At 39.7% G+C, this 19,960-nt stretch overlaps 1 protein-coding gene across 1 annotated transcript in view; it reads right to left on the bottom strand.

Annotated features, from left to right (window-relative positions):
* Positions 1–19,960, bottom strand: part of MICU1 (mitochondrial calcium uptake 1) — a 283,476-nt gene that overhangs the window by 14,809 nt on the left and 248,707 nt on the right. Inside the window, exon 10 of the mRNA XM_072628225.1 lies at positions 17,923–18,031. Within this exon, the coding sequence (XP_072484326.1) occupies positions 17,923–18,031 (109 nt within the window). The remainder of the gene's footprint in view (positions 1–17,922; positions 18,032–19,960) is intronic.

Raw genomic sequence — 19,960 nt, 5'->3', positions numbered from 1 at the left:
GGTACTGGGAAAGGAAAGATAGATGCGAGCTGCCGAGGGCAGTTAACCTAAGGGCAGGTGCTTTAAGGTATCTTTTAATGTCACATTATAAAGGTCACTTACTTTAAGGAAAAACTGTTAGACACATGAGGCAAGGGAGAAGGTGGGGGCTACTGGCATACTGGCTCCTGGGGAAAGACAGTGCCTGACCTTGGACTCCCTAGGAGCCAGCCTGTTAGGTGTCCAGCAGGGTTTCTTCTACTATTTTAGTGAGATGGCAGGTGGCAAATATGGTAACCCAAGATGGAGACTGCCTGTTAGAACAAACTCTCTGAGGTGTAAATCCTCTGCTCTTTGGACACACCTGCGAAACAACCAGTCGGAAGACTGGTGTGGGAAGCAGAGATTTCAGAGCTTATGGGAAAAGGGGGCAGTTGATTGCGAAGCTGAAAGCCAACAGGGTAAATTTAATTTTCACTCTAGTTTTTATGTCAGACCACCTTGGGAGTGCCCTCTCCCACTCCCTCCCCATTTCTAGTGCTGTGCTTTTCACTGATTTTATTCAGTAAAATATACTCCAATCTGTGTGTGATTATCCTTTTTGGTCACAAAGTTAGAAGATAGATTAAAATCTTTTGGGAATGGGGCAAAACAAGTTAAATAATATGAATTATTATTGGGCATTTTCATGTACTAGATTAGACTGAAGTCAATCTGGGGCTCATGCAGGTCCCTTGTGCACATGTACCAGACTAAAGGGCACTCCAATGACATCACACAGGCACCTGACCAAAGGAAGGGGGCAGGAGCAGTTCAACTCCAACTCAGGATTTGAATTTTTTTGAATAACTTTTTTTTTTTTTTAATTAAAGCAATCAAGGTTAAGTTACTTGCCCAGTAAGTGTCTGTGATTGGCTCTGAACTCAGGTCTTTCTGATCCAGGTCTGGTGCTCTATCCCCTCAGTCACCTAAGTCACCTAGCTTCCCCCGAATAACATTATAAATACATAAACAGCTGGTTCTGTAACACACTTGAGCTCCTCTCCAGCTTTCTGACATTCTTAGGATAACAGTAAAGGCTGGGAGATCTGATTTCAGAATGGTTTTCCATTCTGCAAGACTCTGATAAGGAAAACAGACATCTCCTCCCTCCTTGGCCCCAGCTTCAAACTGGGGGCCTGTTTAATGTCACTTTTAAGGGCTCCCTATAAGCCCGATGGAGGCAAATATTCCAACAAAATGTTAAGAAATGCTCTTTCCAAACACACTACCGAGGTGAAGAAGCAAAATAATGTGACATACAGGCAGACACCTTGAGGAGCAGAGTGGCTACTTACTGAGCACAATGCTTACGGCAAAGCTAGACTTGGCTAAAGCAAATTGAGAAGGCCCAACGTGCTATTGAATCACATCTGGGGATGGTGCTGCCAGCAGCTGGTTCCAGGCTGACAGACCAACCTTCCCAAACGGTCCTGCCTCTCCCTGACCTGGAACTTCCCAAGAGATTCTGATCATCTGGGGCTTGGACCAAAGGTGACACTTTGGAGAGCATTTTAATGACACTGAGTCACCTATTCAGTGGAGGAATTAAAACAAGATCACATTTCAAAAATCAATTTAAGATGGAAATAATCACTGCAGTTCATTTTTAAAAAATGGTCCAGCTTTCGAAGCACAGACATTCTTCATGTTGCATCCTCACTACAGAGCTCTCTTCTGGCTAATTTTGAAATAATAACATATTTGGAATTCACAGAGCCCCCTCCTCCATGATTTAAGAATAACATTTGACAAAGCCCAAAGTGAAGAGCCAGGAGAAGCCTGCTATTACATGAGGGCTCATGATGCTCCATTTTATCCAGGAAGTGTTTATTATTCAGCACACACTGGTGTCGCAGCCCTGGTTCTTCTAAGGTAAAAAAATAAGAGAGGCCCTGCCCTCAAAAGCTTGAGGGTGAGGGGCAGTTGCACAGCGACCAGATGTGGGGAGGACCTGCTGGGGAAAGTCCTGATGATGATAAAAACTCACATGGACCAAGGGCTTTAAAATTCCCAGGCTGCTTTCTTCACAGCAGTTCCAGGAGGCTGGCTGTCATAATGATGATGATGGTGATGGATGGTTTCCACTCATAGTAAGAAGAGGATCTTTTTCTCATAAGCTTATTATCCTGTATGATTCCTTTGTCTCTTTTTAAATTCCAAGTTCCCCAAGAAGAGGGATAATGTCATGGCAAAGTTACAGTTGCTAGGAGGCAGCTGGGTGGTCTAAAGGACAAAGTGCTGGACTTGCAGTCAGGAAGATTCCCATTGTGATCCTGCCTTAGACACTAATGATTATGAACAATAAGAATAAAAATAACTTTGTTGTTCAGTTGTTTCAGTCGTGTCTGACTCTGTGACCCCATTTGGGTTATTTTTTACAAAGATGCTGGAGGGGTCTGCCATTTTCTTCTGCAGCTCATTTTACAGTTGAGGAAGCTGAGGAAGGGTGAAGTGATTTGCCCAGGGTCACACAGCTTGTAAATGTCTGAGGCCACATTGGAACTCAGGTCTTCCTGATGCCAGGCCTAGAGCTCTAACCATGGTGATACCTACTTGCCCATACATATACACATACATACCCATGCACACATATGTATTTAGATATATACACACATATATATGTATATATACACACACATATAAATTACATAAGTATGTATATACACGTTTGTGTATACAACTATAATAGTAAATTAAAAATATAATATATATTATATAGTAAGTTAAAAAATTATTACAGGTGAGGTTCAGTAAAGAAGAAACCACCAGTAGCAGAAGGGACTGTGGTAATCAGACAAGGTTTCACAGAGGAAGAGGAATCTTCAATGGGCTTTGAAGGAGAAATCTTTCCAAGAGCTGAGGTGTGAAGGAAGGAAGTTCTGGGTTTTAAGGGAATAGCGTATGCAAGGGCAGGAATGCTGGTGAGGGCAGGGTTAGATCAGGGAAGAGTGAGTAGCCCAATTTACCTGAAATAAAGACTACCAGAAGGGAAATATAATGGAAATGTAGGGTGGAGCCAACTTCTTGGGGCCTTCACTATGAGGCTAAGGTGTGTTTGGCACATGAAGGTTTCTAAGCAAGAGAATGAGAGGATAGGATGTGGGCATTAGGAAGATAACTTTGCCAGTGGTGTGAAGGACTGATCAGAGGTTGGGAACTGAGAGAGGCTGTTAGGATAGTCCAGGTAATGTGGGCCTGAGTCATGGTGGTGACAGTGTGAACATGAGAGATGCGGGCCTGGGAGAAAAAAGATGGTTTCAGTGAATTGCTATGGGAGATGGAGAGTGGGAAGAGTTGAAGATGACTCGAGTTTTGAACCTGGTGATGGAGAACGGTGACACTGTCTCCAGAAATAGAGGAGCTGAGAAGTGCAGGGGAGAGGACCCCCAGGTAGAAGGCAGCTGGAAATGGGGGCCAGGGACGTAGAGAGATCAAAATATCCTCCCAAATGTCAGCAATGAGCTTTTCTGAACCTCTAAAGGTTGGTAAGAGATGAGGAAGAAATATTTTAAATGAAGTCCTGTTTGCATAGAACTTTTATACCTTCACAAATGCTCTTATCAAGCTTTCAGAGGCTTTTACTCATCTTCAATGCCTACAGAGGTATGTGTGTCTTTGCCAATCTTACTTTCAACTCCCTTTCATTAATGGAACTTGTATTGGTGTGAGTGTCGGGGGAGTTAATAATCTTTGTTATTCCTCTCTCACTCATTTTCCCGTGGAATGATGGTAAAATGGTAGCTGTTCTCTTCTTCATTTTTAAATTGATGTGGCAATTTTATTTCTTACTCAGTATCCTCCACTTGCCAGAAAGCTAGTCACAAATCCTCAGAACAGTATGTTTTCTTCCCCTTTGGGGTGCTCAGATAATTTCATTAAATTACAATATATTTAGGGCCCTGTAATTAAATTAGAATCAAACTTTAGAATTTCTTTTCATTTCTTTTTCATTTTTTCCCAATTCATGTAAAAACAAATTTTTAGCATTTGTTTTTTAAAATTTTGAATTCTAGATTCTCTCCCTTTTGCCCTCCTCTCTCACCTCCTTGAGAAGGCAAGCAATTTGATATGGGTTGTACACGTGTAGTCATGCAGAACTCCATATTAGTCATGATGTGAAAGAAAACACAAACAACCCCCCCCCCCCAAATAAAGAAAGTATGCTTTGCTCTGTATTCAGACTCCATCAGTTCTCTTTTTGAAGGACTGGATCACTGTATTATTGAGAACAGCTAAATCATTCACAGTCGACCATTGTACAATATTGTTGTTACTGTTCACGATGTTCTCCTGGTTCTGTTCACTTCACTTTGCATCAGTTCATGTAAGTTTTTCCAGGATTATCTGAAATCATCCTGCTCATCAAGTTCTTATAGCACAACAGTATTCCATTACACTCATATGCCACAACTTGTCCAGACATTACTGAATCAATGGGCAAATCCTTGATTTCCAATTCTTTGCCATCGCAAAAAGAGCTGCTATAAATATTTTTGTACATATAGGTCCTTTTCCTTTTTCTTTTTTATCTCTTTGGAATACATACCCAGCAGTGGTATTGCTGGGTCAAAGGGGATGTGCAGTTTGATAGTTTTTTGGGCATATTTCCAAATTGCTTTCCAGAATGGCTGAATCAGTTCACAACTCTACCAACAATGCATTAGTGTCTCAATTTTCCCATATCTCCTCCAACATTTTATTATTTTCCTTTTCTGTCATACTAGCCAACCTGACAGGTGGGTACTTCAAAGTTAGTTTAATTTGCGTTTCTCTAATTAATAGTGATTTAAAGTATTTTTTATATGCCTATGACAGCTTTGATTTCTTTGAAAACTGCTTCTTATATCCTTTAACCATTTATCAACTGGTGAATGACATATTATAAATTTTAATTAGTTCTCTATATATTTGAGAAAAGAGGCCTTTGGCAGAGAAACTTGCTCTCAACATTTTCCACAGTTATGATTACTATGTATTTCCCTTCATCTTGCTTTTCCCCCAGTTTATCCAATCTCTCTCCTTTCATCCTGTCCATCTTCAAAAGTGTTTTGCTTCTGACTATCACCTCTCCCAATCCACCCTCCTTTCTATCACCTCTCCCATTCTCTTATCCCCTTCACCTCTTCCTACTTTGCTGCAGGGTAAGATAGATTTCTATACCGAACTGAGTGTGTACTGAGCCCAGTTCCAATGAGAGTGAAGTTCAAGTGCTTCCCCACACCTCCCCCCTCTTCCCCATCCATTATAAAACCTCCTTTGCACTTCTTTTATATGAGATAATTTTATCTCATTTTACCTCTCCCTTCCACCTTTTCTCAGGTCTTTTCTCTTTCTTACCCATTACTTTTATTTTCTTAGATATTATCCTATCATAGTCAATTCACATCCATACCCTCTATTTATGTATACTCCTAATTGTCCTAATAATGAGAAAATTCTTAGGATATAAGTATCATCTTTCCATGCAGGGATATAAACAATTCATTTTTTTTGAATTCCTTAAGATTTCTCTTTCCTATTTACCTTTTTATGCTTCTCCTGAATCTTGTATTTTAAGGGTAAATGTTCTATTCAACTCTGGTGTTTTCATCAGAAATGCTTGGAAGACTTCTACTTCACTGAATATCCATTTTTCCCCTGAAGAATTACACTTAGTTTTGCTGAGTACATGCTTTTTGATTGTAATCCGAACTCCTTTGCCTTCTAGAACATCATCTTGCAAGCCCTCAGCTCTTTTAACGTAGAAGCTGCTAAATCTTGCGATATCCTGATTTGGCTCCACAACATTTGAATTATTTCTTTCTGGCTGCCTGTAATATTTTCTCCTTGACCTGAGAACTCTGGAATTTGGCCATAATATTCCTGGGAGTTTTCACTTTGGGATCTCTTTCAGGAGGTGATTGGTAGATTCTTTCAATTTCTCAAGATAAAAATAAATAAATTTCCTTCAGATTCTAGGGAAATTTTCCTTGATAAATTCTTGAAAGATGACGTTCAGGCTCTTTTTTTCTTTTTAAATCATGGTTTTCAGGTAGTTCAATAATTCTGGAGTGATCTTTCCTGACTTTATTTTCCAGGTCTGTTTTTCCAGTGAGATATTTCACATTTTCTTCTATTTTTTTCATTCTTTTGATTTTGTTTTATTGTTTCTTGATGTTTCATGAATTCATTAGCTTCCACTTGCCCAATTCTAATTTATAAGGAATTACTTTCTTCAGTGAGCTTTTGTACCTCCTTCCCCATGTGACCAATTCTGCTTTTTAAGAAGTTCTTTTCATTGGATTTTTGTGCTTCTTTTACCATTTGGCCTTTTCTGGTTTTTAAGGTGTTATTTTCTTCAGTATTTTTGTGCCTTCTTTACCAAGCTGTTGACTTGTTTTTTCATGATTTCATAGCATCACTGTCACTTCTTTCCCCAATTTTTCTTCTATCTCTCTTATTTGATTTTTTAAAAGCTTTTTTGAGTTCTTCCAGGAATTCTTTTGGCCCTGAGGTCAATGCTCATTTTTCTTTGAGGCTTTTGATACAACAGTTTTGACTTTGTTGTCTTCTTCTGCATTTATGTTTTGATTTTCTCTGTTATCATACTAACTTTCTATGATCAGGTTCTTTTTTTTTATTGTTTGCTCATTTTCCAGCCTGTTTTTTTTTTTTTTTAACTTTTAACTTGATGTTTCAGTTAGGCTCTGCTCCTGGGGTTGAGGGAACCCTGTCCCAAGCTTTAGTCTTTTTCATGCTGCTATTTTTTGAGCTAGTTTCGGGAGTCTGTAAATTTTTAGTTCTTCCAAGGTGGTATGATCTAAGGAGAGGTGGGTTTACTACTTTGCAGGCCTGTGTTCTGGTCTATGATTGACCACAGGTACTCTTCTATGTCCTGAAACTGTGACCAGAGACCCTGAGCCTCTGCAGCTGCAATCTCTTCTGTGCTGGTGCTCCTCCTTGCCCTGGGACTGCAACCTAGTTCTGCATATGGGCAATGCAACTCTGTAATCTCCTTCTGACCAGTTCTCCAACACCCTTCAATCTTTATAGAGTCTCTAAGGGGTATTGTATTTAGAAAAGTAGACCATGTCTCTGGAGAGAAAACTACTTCATGAAAAAAAATTATTTTAGAATTTAAGAGTCTTAGTCTTCATCATGAATAATTTCATTTTAAAAATTGATGACTTTGTCTTAAATGAAAACTGGGCTAACACTGATTCTCATATATACATTTTACAAAATGTGTCCATGACCTGAAGTTCAGAATTAGTCACCTCCCATAGACTATAAAAGATTTGTGAGCTGGAAGAATTTTATTTGTTCGTATAAAAAAAAAAATCACCATTTGTGAGGTGATGGTAAAGAGTTAATTGAATAAGTTAATGATTAATTCCTAGCCTCTCTTCACCTCCAAAATCCAATCAATTTGCTAAATCCTATTGACTGTGCTTTACAATCTCTCTCTCCTTTTCTAGTCTTACTGCCTATCATCTTTCTGGCCTCCTGTGCCTTCTTCTTCTCACAGCAGGGGCCAGGCTAACAGTTCTTTTCTTTCCTCTAAACCATCCTTTACAGCACTGACGGTGCCAAATTAATTCTCCTTATACACAGATCTGACTATGTTGCTCCTTTGCTCAAAACGCAGCAGGTCTCTAGTGTTTCCTGAATAAAGTTCCACATTCCTTTGCCTTGCATTCAAGGTCTTCCAGGACCTTATATCAGCCATAGATAGGGGCCCCTTCTCCAAACTCTATGTTTCACTATCTCCTAGAAATGTGCCAAGTGTTCCTAACTCTGAACCTTCACTTGTATCTTCTGAGTTTTAGCACCTTCCTTCTGCTTATTATCTCGAACTTATCCTGTATTTATCTGGTTTGTTCACAGGGCATTGGAAGGGACTTCGGAGGTCATCTAGTTCATTCTACTTCATTTCACACAGGGGCAATATGAGGCCCAGAGATGTTAAATGACTTTCCCAAAGTCACACAGGTAAAATGAATGACAGAGCTGGGATTCAAGCCCATGTCTGATTCTTAAGCCAGCGCTTTACCCACTATATTACAATGTCATCACAAGAAGAGCATAATTGACCTGTGGGTTGGGTTGTACAGTCTCTGAAGTGCTTTCCATTCTGAAATCTTGTGATCCTGTGATTTATACAGTGCTTTAAGATTTAAAAACACTTTGTAGACATTATGTCATTTGATCCTCATAAGAACCACTCTGTTCCATAGACACTACAGATTTTATTACACTCATTTTACAGATAAGGAAAGAGGGTCTTTGAGATTTAAATGATTTGCCTGAATCGCACAGCTAGTAGCTGAACATGGAGACAGGTAGGAGTTCTCTCCCGTTTTTGAGTATTTCATTCTTTGCACTATGCCATACTGTCTAAATGCTAACCTCCAGATTCTATTTTATTGTAAGGGACAAATCACAAATATCAGAGTATGTCAGCTATAAACTGTCATAAATACTAAGTGAAGGATACAACCTGTGAAGAGCTGTGTAAAACTTCAGTTGGATGTGTTTTCAAAGGGTCAGAATTCATCACAGGCACTGAGAATTATCATTTTCATTCTGGCAGACTGGATCTAAGGAAGAAATGGTTTAAAGCCTGCCTTTTCCATGCTGCTGATAACAAAATGGAAGACCCACAAGTTTCACATTCTGGATGAGTCCAAATTGATCTGCATGTGTCAGGGGCAGCTATGTGATAGTCCTGCTGGCATTCAGGGATGTATAAGTGATTTTTTCATAGAATTTGATAAACCGAGCTCTTCTGTTGTTGTTCAGTTGTTTTTAGTCATGTCTGATTCTTCATGACCCCATTTAGGGTTTTCTTGGCAAAGACACTGGAGGGGTTTGCCATTTCCTTCTGTAGCTCATTTTACAGATGAGGAAACTGAAGCAAACAGGGTTAAGTGACTTGCCCAGGGTCACACAGCTGGTAAGTGTCTGAGGCCAGATTTGAACTTAGGAAGATGAGTCTGATTCCAGGTCTGGTGGTCTATGATGGCACCACCTAGCTGCCCCAGCTGTGCTCTACCCAGAAATTATTCATTCAGGAGCCTAGGATGAGCCAGGTACTCTTTGTTCTGTGTACATTTTCTAAAACCCCTCAGAACCTTGTAAGGCCTTGAATGATGCAAGAGTCAGGTTAATGACTTAACAGGCACTTTCAACAAAAATACTAAGGGCTAGGGAGAAAGCTGATTTTGTAACTACGACACAGTTTTGATAGTTATTCCCTGCCCTCTTCTTACCATACACCCTTTCCCCCCTTTCTATACCATACAAGGCTGGTATGAAGCAGCAGAAATGATTATGAAGGGATTTCAAGGTAGACAGTGTTATGGACCAAAACTTCCAAGTCACATTTCTATAATGGCTTAAAGTTTCCAAAATGCTTTCCTTATCACAGCACTGTGAGGTAGTAGTACAAGTATTTTCATCTCTATTTTATGAATGAGGAAATTGGGCTTAGAGAGACTGAGACCTGCCCAAGAAGACAGATCTAGTAAATGTCAGAGGTACCATCAAAAGTCAGGTCTTCTAGACTCCAAGTCTCGGAGATATAATGTGAAATGTACTATCTTTGTCTACAAGAGGAGATGATTTGACCCACAGAATAACTGAATCACTGATAAAAGATGCTTTATAATGGTTTTAACCATTTTACCTGGCAGGCCTATATTTTCCTGTGTGGAAAAGAAGTCTCCTGAGTAATGGAGGACTGCAGAGCCTAGTTCAACTCAGATGTCTCCAACTTTCCATCATAACAAGCCATCAGAGAAAGAGTTATGCCCAATCTTCCATCACCTTCTTCAAAAGACTTCTTAAATTACTCAGGAAGCCCTTGAGAGGCTGTCTAATTTTTAGAGACTGAGTGAGCAAGAGAAAGAAGGGGGGATGGACAGTATAGCTAAGGAAGGTACAGCTCTACAGCCTTGGATGCCAGTGACTTCAGAGAGTTACCAATCCCCAAATGTCCTATTCCCTTGGGGCACAAGGAACAGTGCTAAATGCCAGGGTAGGTTCAGCCTGGGGCACCGTAGCTTGTCTCAATTTAAATGTAGCTCCCTCAATGACTGAGTCAAGTAGACGTGACTTCTGCAATGTCAAAACTGATGCAAAGTGACCTTGTACCAAGAAGATCACTAACATGGACACTGGAAGAGGAGAAACCCAATTGGAACAACATGCAAGGAAGAAGATTCACAAATAAGGAATATATATTAATTAATATAATATTAAATTAATTAATATTAATTAATATAATGGATGACTACAATTCTCTAAAGGAAATCCTTTAATGAGAATGGCAGAGGAAAAGATGCTCATTGCATATTAGCCATTCTTCAATATGGAGACAACTCTCAGCAATATCAAACATGAAAGACAAGGAAATGTATGTTAAGGCTAGTTAGCAGAGAGAAAAGAATTAGCAAACTTATTAGATTTTTGCTTTTTTTTAAAAATTTTACCTTAAGGCACGATGACATGTTTAATAAGATAAAATATGACAGAAATATCTCTAGATATTCAAACACATTCATGGGTAAGCTTTGATGACTGGCAAAGACAGAATATTTTAGGTCTAACAGCAAATTATGTCAGCAACAGCCAGTACCCTGACATTAATTATTATAATGATTAATTATTCTAAATCTTCCCTACTAATACAATCATTCCAATGAGGCTTTTTTAGTCTGATGTAGCCTCACATGTTATGCTGAAGGTCAATTTCTGATTATCGAAACCTAAGTTTTCTACTCAACGGTACAACAGCAGCAGCAGCAGCAGCAGCTAGCTGACTTCGGACTTCTCTCTGCCAGTCTACTTGCACTTGGGCTGCTTCCTTCACAGGACCAGAGCTGGAGACTTAGAGATCATCTCTACAGCCCAACCCCTCTTCCTCCATTTTACAGATGAAGAAAGTGACACACTGAGAAGCTAAATAACTGGTCCAGGGTTACAGCTAATTAGTGACAGCCAAGATGGGAGCAATCCTTGGTCTTGGGCCTCCTGGTCCAGTCCTACCATTCTGAATGCCATCCCTGAGTCCAGAGAATGCATTTCCAAATGCTTCATAAATTACTTTTACTTGTGATTCTCCATGTTTCCACTCCCCTCATTCAAAACGAATAATCCAGGTTTGATGTACATGATGGCAGAAGAAATTGTAAGTAAAAGAATATAGGCAGCTAAGTGTCACAGTGGATAGAGGGCTGGGTCTGGAGTCAGGAAGACCTGAATTCAAATCCAGCCTCAAAGACTAACTAGCTATTTAACCCTGAGCAAGTCACTTAAACTCTGCTTCAGTTTTTCCTCAACTGTAAAATGGAGATAATGACATCATCTGCCTCCCAGGGCTGCTGTGAGGATCAAATGAGACAATATTTGTACAGTGCTTGGCACATGATAAATGCTAAATAAGTGCAAGCTATAATAATAACAGCAATAATTATTATCAATATTGGTAAGGACCGAGGTAGAAGGCAGGGCTAACCTACGGGTGAGGTGCAGCTTTCTGACTGAGTACAAGTTTTACAGAACAAATCCTTTTATTAAGGGGATTTGTTCTGTGAAGTTTGGATTCAGTCAAAGGGCCGCACTTGAGGGTCACATGTGACCTTGAGGTCGCAGGTTCCCCTGCCCCTGAATCACACCCTCATTGAATATGTATTCATCTAGAAAAAACAAAATAAGTAGACAAAACTTCCATTCATTTCATGGACTCCAAAGCCAAAGGCAGTTTATGAGACCTTTACATTTTTGGGCCACAGATTGCCCACATTAGCAAGAATAAATAAGAGTAGGCCGAATCAACATATACGTATCACGGAAAATACCACAAGATCACTGTCTGGTCATCAGTCAGTTATAACTTTGGCTCGCTGACCTGCAATTCTCACTAACCACTCCCAACCTTTTCATCTACACCCTAAAATTTGACAAGGGCAGCAATTCAGCCTATATAATTGTTCTTTTAAATTAATTTTCTTGTTCTGTTTGGACTACAAAAGCTATATCGAGATATCACCTGTCTCAGTCTTTTGCTATAAGGAAAACGAATCATAAAGTACTACGTGAATGCGAACTGTTTTTAATATAAAAGACAAATATTTAGAGCTGACTTGTAACTACATGATGGCTTCCATCTTCTGGCCTTTTAAACTAGCTTTGCTCTGGGGCAGCATGGCCAAGCTTGGCGCTAGTCTGGAGAAGTGAATGTGGGATGTTCTCACAGCATCGGGGTCCTTGGCATCATGTCAGCAACGCCCCCATGGTAGCTTTAGTGTATTGCCACTGGATTCTGACAAAGTCATAGGAGCTGTTTGCTTAGCTTAAAAGAATGTTGTGGATACATTTTAAAAGAAAACTGGCTGGATTTTTTACTTGCCAATTGTCTAATATGTTTCTTGGTAATTTACTGTCAGCATACCACCTTGGTTCATTAAATCCAGTCTCAGGATATTTAAAAAGTGGTATTATATGCTTTTGGATAATTTAAAAATCCCATTTTTTGCTACCTTTCAGTGTTATTCATAGAATTATAGAACCAGAATGAACCTTAAAGATCATCCAGTATACCCTGCATATCTTTTAAAAAATAAATAAATAAACTGTGGTTCAACAGACTAGAGTGATATATAGGATAGCTTGTTTTACTGAGCTTTGCAGATACTGCATTTTTAAATTTTTAAACAAACTGAAGGTCCGTGGCAACCCTGGATCAAGCAAGTCTATCAGTGCCATTTTCCCAATAGCATGTGCTCACATTGTGTCTTGATTTTCTAATTCTCACAATATTTCTAACCTTTTCATCATTCTTCTATCTATGATTTGTGATTAGTGACCTTGCATGCCACTATTATAATTGTTTTGGGGAGCCACGAACCGGGCCCATATGAGAAGGTCAATGTAATTGATAAATACTGTGTATATTCTGATGACGCCACTGATCAGCTGTTTCCTGTCTCTTTCTCCCTATTGCGAGACACAATAATACTGAAATTAGGCCAATTAATAACCTTACAATGGCTGCTAAACATTAAAATGTAATGAAGAGTCAATCAATGTGGCAAACTTCATTGTTGTCCTATTTTATGAAATTGCCATTGCCACCCTTGATCAGGCAGCAGCCATCAATATTCAAGTAAGACCCAGCAAAAAAGATGAAGGCTCAGAAAAACTCACTGAAGGCTCAGATGATGATTAGCATTTTTTTTTTAGCTATAAAGCATTTTAAAATTAAGTTATGTACATTGTTTTTTAGACAATACTATTACACAGTTAACAGACTACAACATAGTATAAACATAACTTATATACACTCAGGAATTTAAAAAAAATTCATGTGACTTGTTTTACTGAGATATTTTCTTTATTGTGGTGATCTGGAACTGAACCTGCAGTATCTCTGAGGTATGCCTACTGCTAATTAGGAGAAGAGCTGGGATTGGAGCCCTTGGTCTCTTGACTCCTTATCAGGATAATGCTGCTATCTACTGCTACAGAGATGCTGGGCATCTCCATACCAAGGCCACATTTGGTATTCAACTTCAGGCACGGAAAATGGGGAATTAAAAAACCCTGCTTTGTTTGTCTTCCATTATATAAGCTTTTCCACAACTCTGTTTGGTCAAAAGATGAGGCTACAGCAGCTGCATGGGACAACAGGAGGTGCTATTTTTTCAATCTGCCAGCAGGGGGTGACCAAAGGTAGCAGGTGCTTCCTTTGCCTCTGTCTCTAGAGGTTTGGTTTGATGGTAACCTTTGACAATCTAAGACATTTTACCAGATTACACTGCCTGGGAACTTTTTGGCATTAAAGAAACATGAATTTCTCAGGTGGAAGATGTTTGGCAATGTGGGACAGGAGAATCCTGTGAATCCAGGACACTGTGGAGTCTAGCACAGCTTGAGATGGCATTCCTGTATAGATATTATCCTAAGGAGAAAAAAAAGGAGGGAGGAGACGTGCTATTGGGTAATTAGTCATTTTTCATCACACTGGACTTTCAGTACACTGGACTTTCCCCCAAATGACCAGAGCTGGGGTGCAGCCTTATGTAATATACATTTGAGGTGTCACTTGTAAAGAACTTTAATTTTGACACATTATTTTTTTCTTCTACATACACATACACACAGACACACACACGCTTCTTTTGTTGTGATATTCTTTATGCTAGCTCCTGGAGGTTGTACAGAAGATGACACAGAAGGAATTCAGTAGCTCTCTGGGGGTGGGGTGAATATAATTTATTTTGCTTTTTTCTCTGTTGTTGAAGCCTCTCATCTACTGGCATCTCTGCTGGGCTAAAGACACAACGAGTTGGCCCACGGTGACAAACAGGAACAGTCAGCCCAGTCCTAGGATGTCGGCTTTGTTCCCAGGTCTAGGCTGACTGGTGCTTGGAGCACTGGAGAGATCAGAGACTTGTAAACATTGCTGAGTCCTCCCCCTTCTCCTAAGGGAGGTAGATGTCTGGCTAACTGATTTTGAATGATGTGCAGTAAAGATGTGCTTTGCAATCTACTTTGCAGACCTATGTTGGAGCCATACTAGCTCCCCTATCAGCAAGTTCCCCATCAGGAAGAACTTCTGGAAGGTCAGGAGAAGGATATCAGGTAAAAAAGATAAATGGATTTTTGGGTGACTTTGAGGATTATCAATTATCTGTTGTTTTGGTCTTGACTTTCAGAGAGCAGAAGTGATTTGCCTAGGGTCCCACAGAGAGTGAAAGAAATGGGATTTGAACCCAGAGCCTTGAACTGCTGCCAAATCCAGCTGTCTTTCTACAGCACTACCTAAAAAAAATCTCCATGCCTTTATCACTCACTTTTGCACATACTGTTTGATCTTACTTCTCTTAGCTTCCTACCAGAATTTTTGTCTTTAATCATTAGAAATCCATCCTAGATGGATTCTGGGGAAGAGAAAAAAAGGAGTTTTTATTGCTCACCAGAAACTGGGCAGCTAATGGTTCACTCTAAGGAAGAAGATGGGGCTCAGGAAGGAGCCCCAAATCCCCAGGGTTGAGGGGAAGAGAGTGCAGCAGTTTTCACATGTTCTGGCTATGGTCAGTATCAACCAAACTATTATCTCTGGGCTGCATATTCCCTAACAATGTCCTTGTAGCAGAGGTGGAGCCTGGGATTTAGTCCATCTTAACTTGACAAAGGCAGGTACAGAAAAGGAGGAATAAAAGTGACTGGTACATTCCCGAGGGAGATAAATCCACATTAGTAAAAGACAACGCCTGTGGATGCAATCGTCCCCAAAGCTTCAAGATTCTGTTCCTCATGGACAAGTCTCTATGTCTTATCATATTGGTACACAGACTAGAGGGTTTTATCCAGAATGCCAATGGAAACATATTCTTGAAGTTGCCTAGGTGGAGACTTTTCTGACAGCAACAGGGCACAAGGAATATACTGAAGGACAGAAAGGGAAGGAAATGTATAGTGTATCTTTATTGTGATATCACTGCCCTGCTCCTGCAAAGCATTTCCCTCTTTAGTGGGCTAGTCAATCAGTAAGTAATTTTAAATTGCTACCTTGTATTCTTATTGAGGATAGGACAGAAGAAGCTATGTGAATGAAATGTCTGTGAAGGGGCTACAGCAGACAAAATGGGGCAAGAAGAGACTGTGAGCACGTATAGAAAAAGAGAACAGCGTCTTTATAGTGGACAACATGCCTTAGAAGAAAAATGTTAGTCTCAGTCTCAAGTTGGAGTGTTATCTAAGTACTCTCTACATCTTGTCTCGTCCCCATTATCTGGGAGCCATGAAATGAAGAGATACCTATATATACTACAGAATTTTCAGTTAAGATCACCACTAGCAACCTGTGCACCTCTCCCTCTTCTCCCCTTTCCCCCATTTCCCCCATCCCCTTTCTTTCACTTCCTGATAAGTATACTTGAGCTCTCCAATTATCCAGGTAACTGGGATGGGCTGTATGAAAACTGGCTGTATTAGCTAAGATACAGAGTGGCTTGAAATATCAATAATCTTTTGCAGTAACCAAGAGTAAACTCAGCTGGATATGCAGAAAATCAGCAACTCTGAAGCCAATTTAGCCCATACCAGCTTTGAAGCAGACCCTGAGCCATTTGGTGGCTTATGGACCTTTAAGAGACATCCTTATCTTCAGAGATTCTCCTCACTGTTTGTTATGGAGCTCTCAGATACATCCTGGTTTATGATTTTTGGAGATATCCTTTTATCTTACTGTCTGTGCCCAAGTCTTGAATTATGGACTGCTTATCACCAAGAATGCATTCTGATTTGTATATCAAAGGGCAACAGCTCTGCCACCTGGAATTCCTCCTGGATCTCCCCCTCCTCTCAGGAATCCCTAATTTCTTTTTTAAAGATTTCCTGCTTTTTCATCCCTTTTGCCTTTCTTTGTTTGAAAAGTACATATACTCTCCCCATCTATTACTTGGCATAATACCAGTACCCAGCATTGGCTGGGTAGTTCCCATCCACATGTTTATAAATAATAATAATAAATAAAAATTTTCCTTAATTTCACAGGCATTATATTCCTCTGGTTTTCTTCTCTTTAGAGAAAAGAGAAATTTAGATCTTGAGAACTGGCCTTTGTATTCCCTGAGTACTGGGGGAAGAGAGAGAACTAAATACCCTAAAGAGGGCATATGACTTGATTTACAGGGGCAAAGCGTTGAAAACAGAAACTCAAAGTTAGAAACATCTTTCAGGAGACAAGTCTACAGGACAATGTCATTGAGTTCCATGCCAATGCTAATGCTGTAAAAGGAATGGTTACTCTAATTTCTGCAGAAGTGAAGATGGAACTTCACAGACAGGTCATTTTCTGATCGCTGCCCTCCCATTCCCAACCAACTTAACCTGTAAAATTAAATGAGGTCATTAACTGAGATAATATTTCTAAAGCACTTAGCACAATGCCTGGCACACAGAGTTTAATAAATGCTTATTTCCTTTCTTTCTGTTCTGCGTTCCTTCCTTTTAGGTCCCTATTTTCTGCTAATCTGAACAACTTGTCTTCTTTTAATGTGCCTGATGGATGCTAATGGGTCAGAAACACAAACAAGTTCCCACCTTTCCTGTACTCTATTCACTTGACATTGCTTAATACAAAGTCCTGTGTTTCAGGTCGTTCTTGTAGTCTCTGCCTGCTCATTCAGCCCATTTCTGCCTATCTTCAAGCAGAAGATACAGCACAGGTGCAGACTGCACCTTAAGGTCAGCATCTCTCTTATAAAATGACACAATTTCAGAACTAGCAGAATCATGTCTCAGAGGCTCTTGAGTCCACTCTGTACCTAACCAAGGTTTCTTCACTGCTTGCAAATACCTCTATTGGGAAGTCTGTCTCTTTTTCTACAGCTTCCATCTATTGTTCCTGGTTCTGATCTTTGTGGTCCAGCAGCAGAATACAGATAATGAATATGGCACTTTACTTTGACAAAGACAGAAGGGTTGAAGCTTATGAGTTACTGTAAAATAAATGGTATTAATATTATTAGTCCCCTTTTTTACACAAGGAAATGAAAGTTCAGAGAGATGGATTTGTCCAAAGTCACACAAAATTCATAATTTCAAATTCAGAGTCCTACTTTCCACTGCACTGTACCAGTAAACATAAAGGAACAATCAAAAATGTGCACATAACTAATGACAAATCACTGTACAGTAGTAGAGGTGAGGACTGCCCACCAGGGGGCTTAGCAAAGAGCTATGTTTGTCGAGCTGAGTTCCCTTGGGTCAAAGGTAATGAGATTGTCTACTTGGGAGCAAGCTCAAGCAACACCCACACTGTGGGGAAGGGTGGGTCCCCAGGAAGCCATTAGCTCAACATTCAGTTTTCATGCTGTGCTCAGAGCTGTCTGACTCAGCTCCCAGGATTACCTTTATCCAGGGATGCTCCTGCCATGTGGTAAAAGCTCAGGGCAGTGTCCACATCATTAATGTTCTTCAGAAAGGTAAAGAAGTTTTCCACTTCTTCAAATGTCAGGCCCTGAAAAAGAAGAGGACATGGTTTTATCATCAAAACATAGCAGGCTCAGAACAAGGACAGGAAGAAGAAGAAGAAGGAATGTTCAATCTGGACATCAATACAAAAAAAAAAAAAAGCTAACGTTCCACTTGCTGTCAAAGGCATGCTGACTACTGACTTAATTAACTTCAGTATTCCCCTTCATATGCTTCCTCCACAAAGATGCCTGCTGCTATGGTGATACTTCAGTGCCCTAAGAGAAAAAATACTTAAAGAATCACCAGTCAGTACCATTCTAGGGAAATGTTTCAGGACTGAATAAAATCGAACACAAGGCAGTTGTTGTACATTGTTTAAAAATAAAAACTACACAACCAGTCTATCAACTCCAGTCTGATGACGGTTTACTGTGTGAAGAAACTCTTCAAGCTGGCTAGAGGCTTGATAATCTTCAATCTTATTTTTTGTGTATTGTTTTTTAAAAAATTTATTTTGAGTTTTCAACATTTGCTGTTATAAGATTTTTGAGTTCTAAAATTTCCCCCCTTCTCTCCATTCTCCCTCCCCAAGATGGCATGCAATCTGATACAGGCTATACATGTATGATCATAGTGAACGTATTTCCACATTAGTCATGTTGTGAAAGAAGAATGAGAACAAAAGGGAAAAGCCACGGGAAAGGAAAAACAAAAAACAACAAGCAACAAGAGAAAAGTTAAATGCTTTGATCTGCGTTTAGCTCCCACAGTAGTTTCTCTGGATATGGATAGCATTTTCCATAATGAGTCTTATGGAACTGTCTTAGATCATTGCATTGCTGAGAAGAGCTAAGTCTAACAAAGTCGGTCATCTTATGTATTGTTTAAAGCAAGGTCTGACATACACAAATGAAAACTACAAGATGGTCTGAGTTTAGGAAGTGAGGAATACTTTCTAATACCTTAAGGTTTGTTCCCTGTGATGGGAAGCAAGATAAGAGTCTAGGAATTACCTAAATGTCAGCATAAGAAAAGTTGAAACTGGCAAAGGGGCTCCATTCCAGCAAGGCACTGTTATGACAACAGGGTCCCTTGAGGCACCTTGAGGGGTAACAGATGCTAGATTGCACTTAGCCTTGTTCTAATTGTCTACCAAAGCTAAAGAGAATACTAATTGAAATCAGGATGTGAGGGATAGCTCTCTCCCTTAATAGAGATATCTATGTTCCAGTCAAACTGGTTTACTTCCTGTTTCCCATATATTATATTCTATCTGCTGTCCTCCATACCTGGAACGCCCTCTCATTTAAAAAAATTAATTTTTTTGATTCCATTTTAAGTTCCAAACTGTCTCTCTCTCTCTATCCTGCACTAGAAAAGGCAAACATTTAACACAAATACATACACACACATATATACACATACAAATATGTATGTATGTATATATACAGACTATTTATACATACATATATACATATATATGTATATATGTAGAGAGAGAGAGAGAGACAGAGACAGACAGACAGACCAGCCAACAGACAGACAAAGAGAGGTGAAACCATACTATGTATACTTCTATTTATCAGTAAGTTCCTTGAGGGCAGGGGTTATTTTCATTTTTATGTACATATCCCCAGGGTCTAGAACAAAACATGGTATGTAGCAAGTGCTTAGTAAATGTTTATTGAATGGAACTGAAATAAGTCTGAAATAAAATATACTTAAAGGAACTCTTCTGGCATCCTTAAAATCAAGTCATGGCATTGCCTTGGCCCCCAAGAGAAACCTATGCCCATTCTCCAGATTGCAGAGTTCAGAGCCCTGACCCTGCACCACCATTCTGTGCTCCCTCTCTGGACTTCTCTTCCTCACATAAAGGTGCCCCCACTCCTGTGCTTTCCAGTTTTCCTTTACGTGCTATCTTACTTATCAGAATGTAAGCCCCTTTAAGGCAAGGACTGTTTTGTATCTG

Source organism: Notamacropus eugenii, chromosome 1 (genome assembly GCF_028372415.1).
Source record: "Notamacropus eugenii isolate mMacEug1 chromosome 1, mMacEug1.pri_v2, whole genome shotgun sequence".
In the NCBI taxonomy this organism is placed as follows: Eukaryota; Metazoa; Chordata; class Mammalia; order Diprotodontia; family Macropodidae; genus Notamacropus; species Notamacropus eugenii.
Note: the sequence above shows the minus strand (reverse complement) of the source record. Positions and strands in the feature narration are given on the sequence as shown.